This window comes from Bos javanicus, chromosome X (genome assembly GCF_032452875.1).
Source record: "Bos javanicus breed banteng chromosome X, ARS-OSU_banteng_1.0, whole genome shotgun sequence".
Classification (NCBI taxonomy): Eukaryota; Metazoa; Chordata; class Mammalia; order Artiodactyla; family Bovidae; genus Bos; species Bos javanicus.
This window is the reverse complement of record NC_083897.1, coordinates 14,183,618-14,198,853: the sequence shown is the minus strand read 5'-3', so window position 1 is coordinate 14,198,853 and position 15,236 is coordinate 14,183,618. Positions and strand designations below refer to the sequence as shown.

Sequence of the window (15,236 nt, the reverse complement as noted above, 5' to 3'; positions counted from 1 at the left end):
CACAGCACAGCACAGCACAGTTAGGGAAAATTATAAAGAAAGAATAAAAGTGAGTCTCTCCCTTTTAAGAACCTATCAATGAATTTCCCATTATACTCTGTACTACTAGTAGTCTTGGACGAGGACGAGGGGAGAGGGAGCAAGGTCCTTACGTCCAAGGTAAGGAGCAGCGGCTGTGCTTTGCTGGAGCAGCTGTGAAGATACCCCACGTCCAGGGTAAGAGAAACCCAAGTAACATGGTAGGTATTGCAAGAAGGCACCAGAGGGCAGACACACTGAAACCATAATCACAGAAAACTAGTCAATCTGATCACACAGACCACAACCTTGTCTAACTCAATGAAACTAAGCCATGCCGTGTGGGGCCACCCAAGACGGGCGGGTCATGGTGGAGAGGTCTGACAGAATGTGGTCCACTGGAGAAGCGAATGGCAAACCACTTCAGTATTCTTGCCTTGAGAACCCCATGAAGAGTATGAAAAGGCAAAATGATAGGATACTGAAAGAGGAACTCCCCAGGTCGGTAGGTGCCCAATATGCTATTGGAGATCAGTGAACAAATAACTCCAGAAAGAATGAAGGGATGGAGCCAAAGCAAAAACAATACCCAGTTGTGGATGTGACTGGTGATAGAAGCAAGGTCCAATGCTGTAAAGAGCAATATTGCATAGGAACCTGGAATGTCAGGTCCATGAATCAAGGCAAATTGGAAGTGGTCAAACAAGAGATGGCAAGAGTGAATGTCGACATTCTAGGAATCAGCGAACTAAAACGGACTGGAATAGGTGAATTTAACCCAGATGACCATTATATCTACTACTGTGGGCAGGAATCCCTTAGAAGAAATGGAGTAGCCATCATGGTCAACAAAAGAGTCCGAAATGCAGTACTTGGAAGCAATCTCAAAAACGACAGAATGATCTCTGTTCATTTCCAAGGCAAACCATTCAATATCATAGTAATCCCAGCCTATGCCCCAACCAGTAACGCTTAAGAAGCTGAAGTTGAATGGTTCTATGAAGACCTACAAGACTTTTTAGAACTAACATCCAAAAAAGATGTCCTTTTCATTATAGGGGACTGGAATGAAAAAGTAGGAAGTCAAGAAACACCTGGAGTAACAGGCAAATTCGGCCTTGGAATACAGAATGAAGCACGGCAAAGGCTAATCAAGTTTTGTCTAGAGAACGCACTGGTCATAGCAAACACCCTCTTCCAACAACATGAGAGAAGTCTCTACACATGGACATCACCAGATGGTCAACACTGAAATCAGACTGATTATATTCTTTGCAGCCAAAGATGGAGAAGCTCTATACAGTCAGCAAAAACAAGACCGGGGGCTGACTGTGACTCAGATCATGAACTCCTTATCGCCAAATTCAGACTTAAATTGAAGAAAGTGGGGAAAACCACTAGACCATTCAGGTATGTAAATCAAATCCCCTATGATTATACAGTGGAAGTGAAAAATAGATTTAAGGGACTAGATCTGTTTAGATAGAGTGCCTGATTAACTATGGACGGGGGTTTGTGACATTGTACAGGAGACAGGAATTAAGACCATCCCCATGGAAAAGAAATGCAAAAAAGCAAAATGGCTGTCTGGGGAGGCCTTACAAATAGCTGTGAAAACAAGAGAAGAGCAAAGCAAAGGAGAAAAGGAAAGATATAAGCATCTGAATGCAGAGTTCCAAAGAATAGCAAGGAGAGATAAGAAAGCCTTGCTCAGTGATCAATGCAAAGAAATAGAGGAAAACAACAGAATGGGAAAGACTAGAGATCTCTTCAAGAAAATTAGAGATACCAAGGGGATATTTCATGCAAAGATGGGCTCGATAAAGGACAGAAATGGTACGGACCTAACAGAAGCAGAAGATATTAAGAAGAGGTGGCAAGAATACACAGAAGAACTGTACAAAAAGATCTTCACGACCCAGATAATCACGATGGTGTAATCACTCACCTAGAGCCAGACATCCTGGAATGTGAAGTCAAGTGGGCCTTAGAAAGCATCACTACGAACAAAGGTAGTGGAGGTGATGGAATTCCAGTTGAGCTATTTCAAATCCTGAAAGATGATGCACTCAGTATGCCAGCACATTTGGAAAACTCAGCAGTGGCCACAGGACTGGAAAAGATCAGTTTTCATTCCAATCCCAAAGAAAGGCAATGCCAAAGAATGCTCAAACTACCGCACAATTGCACTCATCTCACACGCTAGGAAAGTAATGCTCAAAATTCTCCAAGACAGGCTTCAGCAAGACGTGAACCATGAACTTTCAGATATTCAAGCTGGTTTTAGAAAAGGCAGAGGAACCAGAGATCAAGCTGCCAACATCTGCCAGATCATTGAAAAAGCAAGAGAGTTTCAGAAAAACATCTATTTCTGCTTTATTGACTATGCGAAAGCCTTTGACTGTGTGGATCACAATAAACTGTGGAAATTTCTGGAAGAGATGGGAATACCAGACCACCTGACCTGCCTCTTGAGAAACCTATATGTAGGTCAGGAAGCAACAGTTAGAACTGGACATGGAACAACAGACTGGTTCCAAATAGGAAAAGGAGTTTGTCAAGGCTGTATATTGTCACCCTGCTTATTTAACTTATGGGCAGAGTACATCATGAGAAATGCTGGAAGAAGCACAAGCTGGAATCATGATTGCTGGGAGAAAATCAATAACCTGAGATATGCAGATGACACCACCCTTATGGCAGAAAGTGAAGAGGAACTAAAAAGCCTCTTGATGAAAGTAAAAGAGGAGAGTGAAAAAGTTGGCTGAAAGCTCAACATTCAGAAAACGAAGATCATGGCATCTGGTTCCATCACTTCATGGCAAATAGATGGGGAAACAGTGTAAAAAGTGTCAGACTTTATTTTGGGGGGCTCCAAAATCACTGCAGATGGTGATTGCAGCCATGAAATTAAAAGACACTTATCCCTTGGAAGGAAAGTTATGACCAACCTAGACAGCATATTCAAAAGCAGAGACATGACTTTGTCAACAAAGGTCCGTCTAGTCAAGGCTATGGTTTTTCCTGTGGTCATATATGGATATGAGAGTTGGACTGTGAAGAAAGCTGAGTGCCGAAGAATTGATGCTTTTGAACTGTGGTGTTGGAGAAGACTCTTGAGAGTCCCTTGGACTGCAAGGAGATCCAACCAGTCCATCCTAAAGGAGATCAGTCCTGGGTGTTCTTTGGAAGGACTGATGCTAAAGCTGAAACTCTAGTACTTTGGCCATCTCATGGGAAGAGCTGACTCATTGGAAAAGACTCTGATGCTAGGAGGGGTTGGGGGCAGGAGGAGAAGGGGATGACAGAGGATGAGATGGCTGGGTGGCATCACCGACTCGATGGACATGAGTTTGAGTAAACTCCAGGAGTTGGTGATGGACAGGGAGGCCTGGCGTGCTGTGATTCATGGGGTCACAAAGAGTCGGACTGAGCAACTGAACTGAACTGAACTAGTAGTCTTACTTAATATTACAAACTTAAGTGATTAACATAGGATAAAATGTTATAGGAACAAAACAAAAAACCCAAAGTACATATAGAAGACTGGAAGATAACATGACAAAATGTTAACAGTGATATTTCTAGTTAGTGGGATTACTGAATATTTTTCTTCTTTATATATTTTCTCAATTTTTTATAGTATATCTTTTAATTTTTATAGTGTTAAAGTGATCAATCCAAAGAAATGGAGAAAAACAACAAAATGGGAATGACCAGAGATCTCTTCAAGAAAATTAGAGATACCAAGGGAACATTTCATGCAAAGATGGGCTCAATAAAGGACAGAAATGGTAGGGACCTAACAGAAGCAGGAAATATTAAGAAGACGTGGCAAGAATACACAGAAGAACTATACAAAAAAAGATCTTCATGACCCAGATAACCACGATGGTGTGATCACTCACCCAGAATCAGACATCCTAGAGTCCAAAGTCAAGTGGGCCTTATGAAGCATCACTACAAACAAAGCTAGTGGAGGTGACAGAATTCCAGTTGATCTATTTCATATCCTAAAATATGATGCTGTGAAAGTACTGCACTCAATATGCTAGCAAATTTGGAAAACTTAGCAGTGGCCACAGGACTGGTAAAAGTCAGTCTTCATTCCAATCCCAAAGAAAGGCAGTGCCAAAGAATGTTCAAACTACCACACAACTGCACTCATCTCACATGCTAGCAAATTAATACTCAAAATTCTCCAAGCTAGGCTTCAACAGTACATGAACCAATAACTTCCAGATGTTCAAGCTGGATTTAAAACAGACAGACGAATCAGAGGTCAAATTGCCAACATATGCTGGATCATAGAAAAAGCATGAGAATTCCAGAAAAACATCTGCTTCTGCTTCATTGACTACGCTAAAGCCTTTGACTGTGTAGATCACAGCAAGCTGTGGAAAATTTTTCAAGAGATGGGAATACCAGCCCACCTCACCTGCCTCCAGAGAAATCTGTATGCAGGTCAAGAAGCAATCATTAAAACTGAACATGGAGCACAAGACTGGTTCCAATTTGGGAAAGGAGTATGTCAAGGCTGTATATTGTCACCCTGATTATTTAACTTATATGCAGAGAACATCATGCAAAATGCCAGGCTGGATGAACCACAAGCTGGAATCAAGACTGCCAGGAGAAATATCAATAACCTCATATATACAGATGATACCATCGTTATGGCAGAAAGTAAAGAGGAACTAAAGAGGCTCTTGATGAAAGTCAAAGAGGAGAGTGAAAAAGCTGGCTTAAAACTCAACATTCAGAAAACGAAGATCATGGCATCTGGTCCCATCACTTCATGGCAAATAGATGGGGAAACAATGGAAACAGTGACAAATTTTATTTTCTTGGGCTCCAAAATCAATGCAGATGGTAACTGTAGCCATGATATTAAAAGATGCTTGCTCCTTGGAAGAAAAGCTCTGACCAACCTAGACAGCATATTAATAAAGCACAGACATTACTAGCTAGTGGGATTACTGGATATTTTTCTTCTTCATATATTTTCTCAATATTTTATAGTATATCTTTTAACCTTTATAATGTTAAAGTGATCAATCCAAAGAAATCGAGAAAAACAACAGAATGGGAATGACTAGAGAGCTCTTCAAGAAAATTAGAGGTACCAAGGGAATATTTCATGCAAAGATGGGCACAATATGCCCATCATATTGTGGTTCCTCTTGAGGTTCAAGAGGGAGGGGATATATGTATACCTATGGCTGATTCATGTTGAGGTTTGACAGAAAACAACAAAATTTTGTAAAGCAATTATCCTTCAATTAAAAACTAAATAAATTTTTTTAAAAAGCAGAGACATTACTTTGCCAACAAAGGTCCGTCTAGTCAAGGCTATGGTTTTTCCAGTGGTCATGTATGGATGTGAGAGTTGGACTGTGAAGAAAGCTGAGTGCCGAAGAATTGATACTTTTGAACTGTGGTGTTGGAGAAGACTCTTGAGAGTCCCTTGGACTGCAAGAAGATCCAACCAGTCCATTCTGAAGATCAGCCCTGGGTGTTCTTTGAAAGGAATGATGCTAAAGCTGAAACTCCAGTACTTTGGCCACCTCATGTGAAGAGTTGACTCATTGGAAAAGACTGATGCTGGGAGGGATTGGGGGCAGGAGGAGAAGGGGACGACAGAGGATGAGATGGCTGGATGGCATCCCCAACTTGATGGACATGAGTTTGAGTGAACTTCGCGAGTTGGTGATGGAGAGGGAGGCCTGGCGTGCTGCAGTCCATGGGGTAGCAAAGAGTCGGACACAACTGAGCAACTGAACTGAACTGAAAAACAACTGATAAGTTTTGGTCCTTTCAAAGGTTGATAAGGAGCTTCTTACCCTCTTATCTTTTGGGGGTTATCAAGAATCTTACATAGTATAAGGTGACAATTCACAATTTTATGCCTTTATATTAAAGGTCTTCTTCACAAATTCCAGGTGTAAATAATAATACCAAGAGTACTCACCCTCCACAAACCCCGGGTACCTTCTTGTTGGTATATATCAATGAAGCTGCCAATCATGCTGCCTTGGAACAAGCTTCCTTGAGCCTGCATTCGAATCTAAAAGCAGAAGAGGTACACATTTTGTTTTGACAGAGAACCAAAATGAAACGTTTCACTCATTTAAAATAAAGAAAACAGTATTTGGGAATTATCAAAAAAAATCAGATGATGAAATTAATGACTTAAGCTATGTATATAAAGCATTATTTGTGTCAAAGTATATTTTATAAAGATGATTTTCATCAGCCTCACATTCTTCATACTAAGTCCATCATTTCTGAAGTTGGAAGAAAATTGGGGGAAAAAAAAGAACATGTACTCAGAGAGGGTAGAAAAGAATCCATTTAAACTATGATTAGTTTAGTGAAAAACTAGAAACAACCTACATGTTCAAAAATAACAAAGGATTAGTTGCATAAAGTATGAAACATCCATTTAATGGAATAGTATGCAGCCATAAAATTTGATTGTAGAATAATATTTGTGGATATTTGAAAATGTCAACAATTAACTGCTAGATAGAAAAAGCAGGTTGCAAAGCAGTATGTATGGCATATCATTTTTATCAAAAATACGTAAACTTAAATATAACCATATGCAAAACCAAATGTTGATGGTAGCTTAAGTTTAAGTGATGAAGCCACAAATGGGCATTTCCCTCTTTTGTGTTTTTCCTTCCTTCCACTTTTTGCTACACTGAACATGCATTGTTTATTGAGGTGTAAAAAGCAGGCAGGAAATGTTTTAAAATATAATCTAATGCTCATAAGACCTCACATTGAGTTTTACTTGTAAAAAGCATGACACTGTATTCTGCAATGTAGCCTCTGAGAGGCACAAGAAAGGGGAGATAGCATTGCCAGGCCATGTGAAAGATCTGGTACAATTCACCACTGAGAGCACACACGCAGATCATAGTAGTCAGTCACTAAATTCGAGTGAACCAAATGCAGGCCTGACTTTCATGAAGCACAACTCTAGGTTTTAATAAATGTTCTTGGTAAGTCACAGTACAGCAATATGTTTTTATGTGGAAAGTCAACTGCTACTACTAAGAGTGTAGAAATAAAACCGAAACCATATTAAAATGAAATAGAAACTATCACAAAGACATACTGAAACCATAAATATCCTATGGTAAGTAGAGGACTTCTTTATGGAGGTAATTCCTGAGCAGGGTTGGGATGACATCGAGGTAAGTGTGGCACTTTCCTCAGCCACAGAATGTAGCAGGGGGGTGTAAAAAAACCTCAGTAACTCAGATAAATGATATTTCAATGCAATATTTTTAAAAATAAAAATGAATGCACAAAAACCTACAATGAACCAATCATCAAAACTGTAACTAAAGACAGGATCCAACAGGGCAGGATTAACGTAAGTGAGATGGATTGTACAAAATATGGCTATTTTGTTTCACCATAAATTTTTTGCACTCATTTGAATTTTTAAAAAAGATTGCATAAAATGTTATTTCCTCTTGATTATTGAGGTTTTCTTTGGCACATCCTTACATTTTGCACCCAAGCGGAGTATCTCACTTGTATTGTCCTAGTCCTGACCCTGTTTCTGAGCTGTCTTGAAGGACAAATTCCTGAGGAAAGGGGGGGAAATCATTGCAGGCAAAAAGAGAACTACATGCACACAGGCAAGAAAGCAGCCTGTAGTTCAGAGAGAGAACCCTTTAAGGATAAGTGAAAGGATTAAACAGATCAACAGTGATTATAACTCCTAATAAGATTGTGACTACCCTGGTCCCCCACTCCCCAGGACCACTCACTGTAGCATTGGTCAGTGGTTGCAACTGTACCAGACAGGTCAGAGGGACAGGAAACTGAAGTGAATCTGAAAAGCACATTCTAACGAGTGTAATTACATGGCAAATATTTTAGAGTTTTAGGATACAGTCAGTCATCTTTAAAAATACTTGGTCTGTATACTCTAAAGTGATATAAAAATTCTGTAGGTAAAATTTTCTCAATTTAATCCAGAAATATCACTTTCATAGTTTCTTCATCAACCACCACTGGTTTCTTTCATGTGTTTTTCAAGTCACTCTCTCAGTTCTCAAAGCTCTCTGAATCACAACAGATGCCCTTTCCACTTAACCTAGCCACCTGTGGTTTCAAATAAATAAAGTATATGTTCTCCTATTTTTTTTCCTTCACATTTCCCCTAAAATAATTTTTTTAAACTTGGGATCTTCTTATACATTTTAATCATATATTTAGTAATTTTAATTATCATAAGTTTAAATGAGTTAATAAATTGGAAATGTTTACCACTCTATCTCAAATATAAGATATAGATTGGGAACTTTCCAGAACGCTCGGTGAAAGGCGGAGGAGCGGCGGCTGCCCGAGCTGCGCACAGCAACGCGCTCCTTCCCGCTCCCCCACACCGGCATCGGCATCGGCCCGCTCACCGGCTGTAGAAAATCGTGAAAGAAACCACTTACTATGATGTTTTGGGGGTCAAACCCAATGCCACCCAAGAAGAATTGAAAAAGGCTTACAGGAAACTGGCCTTGAAGTACCACCCTGATAAGAATCCAAATGAAGGCGAGAAGTTTAAACAGATTTCTCAAGCTTACGAAGTGCTCTCAGATGCAAAGAAAAGGGAGTTATATGACAAAGGAGGAGAACAGGCAATTAAAGAAGGTGGAGCAGGTGGTGGTTTTGGCTCCCCCATGGACATCTTTGATATGTTTTTCGGAGAAGGAGGCAGGATGCAGAGAGAGAGGAGAGGTAAAAACGTTGTCCATCAACTTACAGTAACTTTAGAAGATTTATATAATGGTGCAACAAGAAAACTAGCTCTGCAAAAGAATGTGATTTGTGACAAATGTGAAGGCCGAGGTGGTAAAAAAGGAGCGGTAGAATGCTGTCCCAATTGCTGAGGTACTGGAATGCAAATAAGAATTCATCAGATAGGACCTGGAATGGTTCAGCAAATTCAGTCTGTCTGCATGGAGTGCCAGGGCCATGGGGAGCGGATCAGTCCTAAAGATAGATGTAAAAGCTGCAATGGAAGGAAGATAGTTCGAGAAAAGAAAATTCTAGAAGTTCATATTGACAAAGGCATGAAAGATGGCCAGAAGATAACATTCCATGGTGAAGGAGACCAAGAACCAGGACTGGAGCCAGGAGATATTATCATTGTTTTAGATCAGAAGGACCATGCTGTTTTTACTCGACGAGGAGAAGACCTTTTCATGTGTATGGACATACAGCTGGTTGAGGCGTTGTGTGGCTTCCAAAAGCCAATATCTACTCTTGACAACCGAACCATAGTCATCACTTCTCATCCAGGTCAAATTGTCAAGCATGGAGATATCAAGTGTGTGCTAAATGAAGGCATGCCAATTTATCGTAGGCCATACGAAAAGGGTCGCCTAATCATTGAATTTAAGGTAAACTTTCCTGAGAATGGCTTTCTCTCTCCTGATAAACTCTCTTTGCTGGAAAAACTTCTGCCTGAGAGGAAGGAAGTAGAAGAGACTGATGAAATGGACCAGGTAGAATTAGTGGACTTTGATCCAAATCAGGAAAGACGGTGCCATTACAATGGAGAAGCATACAAGGATGATGAACATCATCCTCGGGGTGGTGTTCAGTGTTAGACCTCTTAGTAGGGCCTGTGAATAACACTCACTGCTGGTGTTTTATTTGCAGTAGTGATTGAGTGAAGGACTATAATCATATGCTCACTACTTGCTTTTGTTTTAATATTCAACTATAGTAGTGTTTAAAAGTTAAATGAAGAATAAACTCAAATATAAAAGCTCTGACTTTGCCCTGTATGTATGATGACTTCAGTGTGCAAGATAAGTTTAGTACTTGTAAAAATGACTTTAAAAAATTTCCCCTAGCATTTGTTAGGCCATACTTTGTAATTGATTTCAGCTATGTACATGGAATAGCTTAGATTGAAATGCCAGGTATATGTATTGACTTCAGTGTATGACCCTTAATTGTTAAGCTATGAAATTAAAACTGTGTTTAACTGGCAGTCAGACAAAGAAATTAATGTAGAGAAGTGTTGGTCTGTATGTAGTAAGTGGGATTCATTGTGATGCTTCTGCATTTATTCTATTGCCTCAACTGTACTTGAAGATGGCATGCTGTATAATTTAATTTAGCCTGTGGTATCAGTGATAGAAATGATACCTTTGTAAAGAAGGGGTTTATCATAATATGCTGCTTATTGAGGGCTTGCACTTGTAGAACTGCATTCCCTTCTTTTGCTGTGCCATCTTTTATTAATATAGCTATTGGTCCTGGTTACTTTTTTTGCCCCCCGCCCCCCCACCTTTGGACCACAGTAAGCCTTAGAGTAGTGACTTCTGGAGCAGGGAAACTTAGAGGTTAGAGTGATGAGACCTTTACATGGAGAAGTAATTTGCATGTATGAGATAGGAAGGTGTTTTTGTAGGTATGTTATAGGCTTACTTTAAACCATTTAACTTATGCTCCAGAGTAACTGTAATTTAATGTTGGTAGTATAGCAGATTATGATGAATAGCGTTAATTGTATGTTTAAAGTCATATGTTCACAAGCTTAAATCTGGTATCAGAATTTAAGCAATTCTTGAAATGTATGAATGTCTCTTTAATATACTGATTACAAAGCATGAAAAAAAAAGATATAGATTGATACTATTAGATCAAATTATATTATTAGATTAAATAAAATATACATTAATATTACTGATATAATTAAATAAATGTTTCATTCTATGTTCTGACAAATACTGAAAGAAATCCAATTATATTGTAAAAAACTCAGTACCACTAACCTATAATGTTCTGGTCCTGAATTCAGAATATTTCAACATAAGCCAAAATATATAATTTTAAAGCCAAATCTCATCCTTAATAGAATTATGGATAGGACAGGAAAAGACATCGACATTATCGATTTAAGACACCTCAATTAGTCATTAAAGGAGGTTTCTCTAAAACTGTATTTCAGTGTATCCCTTTGTTTGATATTACAGCTTACACTACAGGTCGATATACCATACTAAAATTTGGGATGGGTGGGGGAAATATAATATGCCTTTCTCTTTTAAAGTGGGGAAAGGGTTGTTATAAACATAAGTTCATTTTTAGATTAGTTTTTGAGAAGGGTATAAAGAAAATAAGCGATCTGGAAATTGATTCCCTTAAAATTGCATAGCTCTTGGAAAGAACATTTAAAGGTTTGCTTACTCTATAGTCTGAAGACCAATGGATTAAAGCATATCATAATAAACTGACTACTATTTATTGAACATCTACTACCTACCATGTGTAATGATGGTTTACCTATATTATCTTTAATTCTTAACAACTTTATGTATTATATACTGAATTATCTTCATTTTACAAATGAGAAAACTGAGGCTTAAAGCAGTTAAGTGATCTGCCCAAAGTTTTATAGCTGGCAAGTGACACAGTAGGGATTTGTGACCAAATCTGATACAAAGCTCATGCTCTTTATCCTTCACACTGAATACACCCAATGCAAGCAGACTTTTCTTACCTTCAGCACATCGGTGGGATTGGCTATAGCAGAAGATATCACTCCTGACACTACTCCACATATCATATTAATTAAAAGAGTTTCATCTGTAAAAAGGAACAAGGAAAAGAAAGGTCTGCTTATAAGAGGCACTGAGAAGAGAGTTTCTGAAAAGAGAGTACTGAGCTATCAGAGGAAGGGAAGCGTGGTCAGAAAAATGACAGTAGAAATAAACTACAAAGCTTATGAAAATAAAGAAACTCAAATATTTCTAGGTTCCAAATGAGTACTGAAACAAAAAATTTGTAAAACATAGATTATTTTAAAATATTTGTAAAATACACTGGAATATATCCTATTATTCTATATAACTGCCAATATTCCATATAAATTCAGAAAGTGCAAATAGCACTTTAATCACTTCAAACATCTAAAGAAAAAATTTTAAGTCTCTTTCTAGAGAATTATCAACTCTAAAGACTCAGAACCAAGTATTAAAAAATAAAATCTTATGTCTAATAGAAAAAAAATTCCTAAATACTAATTTTAATTGGCCTTGATAGCTACTAGCATCTATTTATTTACAGAAGATTTCTGTAGTTAAATGTGAAAAACTAGTCATTTGGAACTAAATTCTCTCAGCTAGAAAAAAGAACAAAGAAACCACAGAGCATATTACTCTAAAATTCAATCTTCATCATGCCTCCTCACCATGAAGAACATACGAAGAGAAACTAGGTAAACCCCAGTGAAGAAAATGTGAGAGGAAATTATTTCAGGACTAGAATACTTCAGGATCCTCAAAGAAGAGGCTTCAGAAAAAGCTGATTTAGAAAATAAAGCAATTCAAAGGACATTACTAACCGAAAAGCTCTCCAGCTGTCCCCAACTATGCAACAGCCTCAGGCCTGTAGTAAAATAATCATTTTAGTACAGTATTTAGCTGAAAAAGCTATAGCAGCAAATAGACAATGGTAATGCTGAATGTGGGTTAAGATGACCATATTTTATGTATATATAAAACCACTCTATCTAACCAAAGCTTATCAAAACCCACAGCTAGAGGATTCCTTATAGTTGAAGTTCTCTTATAGATGAGGACAGCATTAATTTTCTCAACAAGTTTGTTCCATGTTCCCTCTGTGATGACCAGAAGCCTTTTTTTGTTTGACAGGAAAAGGGACAAACTTGAAGAGCAGATCCCTCAAACCTATAGTGGGATTAATCTCAAATCAGTACAAGCTTACTTTGACCTTGCAATGACTGTTATCCATTCTCAGACACCCCATGATTAACACTTCTCACTAATCATAATTTTAACAATCCCTTTGAGTGTTATCTCGAAAGAGAATGAGGAGTCTACACTGACCTTCTAAACGTTCTACAAATAATCTCTTCAAGCTCTGGTAAATGCCAATTTTAATGGTGCCATATGATGCCTGTCTTAGTAAAGCAGGAGCAATTCTGCCAAAGAGAAAGAAAGAAAAAAAAGTTATCCTTATTGTATACTTGCAGATTATACATATCTAGACTGCCTATTCACTTCCATCACCCGCCTCGTTCCATAAAAACAGCAAAATATGCATTGTTTTCAAGTATCCATGGAACATGCACCAAGAGAGCATATTTGGGTCATAAAACAAACCTCAAAAAATTTAAAATAATTGATATTATATACAGTATGTTCTCTCACCATAATGGAATTAAACTGGAAATCAGTAGGGTAAGGAAAACCCACAAACACTTGGAAATTAAATGGTACTTCTAAACAATCCTTGGGTGACATTGGTGTATTTTTTAAACACATAAAATTGAATGAAAATGAAATTTCAACCTTTTAAAATATGTGGGATGCAGTCAAAGCAGTGCTGAGAGAGAAATTTATAGCACAAAATGCTTACATTAGAAAAGAGGGAGAGTCTCAAAATCAATAAGCTAAGTTCCTACCCTCACAAAACAAGAAAAAAAAAGAGCAAAGTGAACAGCAAGCAGAAGGAAGTAAATCATAAATGGCATAAATTAATAAAATTGAAAACAGGAAAATAGAGAAAAATCAAAGAAACAGAAAGTTATTCAGAAAAAAGTCAACAAAATTAATAAACCTCTATTAAGGGTTATGGTAGTAATAGGAGAAAAACAGTAAGTCACCAATATGAGGAATGACATGGGGAAGAGCACTACAACCCTGCAGTCATTAGAAGAATGGTGGCCCAGTGGTAAAGAATCCACTGCAGTGCAGGAGACTCGGGTTTGATCCCTGGGTTGGGAAGGTCCCTTGGGAGAAGGGAATGGCCAATATTCTTGCCTGGATAATCCCATGGACAGAGGAGCCTAGAGGGCTATTGTCCATGGGGTTTCAAAAGAGTTGGACATGATTTAGCGACTCAACAACAACAATAAACAACCTTATGCTATAAATTCAACAACTTAGAAGAAATGGATTAATTCTTTGAGAACCACAAACTACCAAAATTCAATCAATATGAAATAGATAATCCAAATACTCTCATAACATCTAAAACATTTTTATTTATAATTTAAAAGTTTCCAAAAAGGAAATCTCTAGGCCCAGATAATTTCACTAGGGAATTCAACCAAACATTTAATAAATTAACATCAATCTTACACAATCTCTTCCAGAAAACAGAAGAGGGAACACTTCTCAACTTATTTTATGTAGCTAGTATTACCCTGATAACAAAACCAGAAAAAAACAGTACAGAAAAGGAAAACTACAACCCAATATCTATCATGAACTTGGATACAAAAATCTTTAACAAAATATTAGCAAATTGAATCCAGTAATGCAGAAGAAGTATACACTATTAACTGCTTCATAGCTTTTTTTTTTTTTTAAATCCACCTTAATTCCTAGCAGTTGCAGATACAACTTTAATCTTATCCAGGAGACACCAGAGCCAAGATTTCATTCTATTTAAGTTCTGCTTATTAACTGGAGACATTCTCACTCATACCTCCTTTGAGATTCTTCCATATTGCAGAATTAAACTTCAGCAGTTATAAATAGAAAGACAGCAGCAGTTCAAACAGTTAAGATTTTAAAATGATGACAAAACATGCATATTTCTGACTTTATTGCTTGCTATCTGAAAAAAGTATCTTGTGATTATCTGTGCCAATGAAAGAACAAGGTGAAACACATGATCCATGACTCATTTGCTTCAGGATGTAATTCTTGATTTTTCCCCAAGTAAATTATCTTTGAAATTAAGTCCAACATAAGTTAATAATAAAATTGATATCCATTCCCAGAGCAATGAACTGGGACCCTAGATGCAGAAGTAAACTAGTAAATTGGCAGCAGATTAAACAACACAGTGGACAATAAGCCACCAATTTATGAATAATCAAAAGATGATTCCCCCCCCAAAAAATGATGGGTCTCCCTCTCTCTTATTCTTCATGTTATGTTTAAACTGTCAGAATAGTATTTCTTTAAAGAGGAAAAAAAATGTAAGTCAGGATTTGGCAACTCAGGAAGAGTATCACAGAAATATATACTGTCAATTGGTGCTCTGCTAGTCATGGTGGCTATGGATGACTCTCAGGAAAAAAGGAGAAAGCCTACACTGAGATATCTGTTTTTAAAAAGTATCACTTATAGCCAAATGAACACAAAATCCAAAGCTCAAGATTTACAAGCAAGTGAAATATAAATTGGCACATCAATATTGAATTACAT

The 15,236-nt window shown here is 37.6% G+C and overlaps 2 protein-coding genes across 6 annotated transcripts in view; one reads left to right on the top strand and one right to left on the bottom strand.

The window, feature by feature from the left end:
• The window catches only part of SLC25A14 (solute carrier family 25 member 14), a 40,244-nt gene that overhangs the window by 16,831 nt on the left and 8,177 nt on the right, over positions 1-15,236 (bottom strand). For all 5 annotated transcript variants that reach the window (XM_061407949.1, XM_061407950.1, XM_061407953.1 and 2 more), the window contains 3 exons: positions 12,903-12,997; positions 11,555-11,640; positions 5,990-6,085 (listed from right to left, as the gene is read on the bottom strand). In XM_061407949.1, coding sequence (XP_061263933.1) covers positions 5,990-6,085; positions 11,555-11,640; positions 12,903-12,997 — 277 coding nt within the window. The remainder of the gene's footprint in view (positions 1-5,989; positions 6,086-11,554; positions 11,641-12,902; positions 12,998-15,236) is intronic.
• Positions 8,347-9,815, top strand: LOC133242041 (dnaJ homolog subfamily A member 1-like). Its single transcript, XM_061407955.1, has one exon. The coding sequence runs from the start codon at positions 8,937-8,939 to the stop codon at positions 9,648-9,650; it is 714 nt and encodes a 237-aa protein (XP_061263939.1). The 5' UTR covers positions 8,347-8,936; the 3' UTR covers positions 9,651-9,815.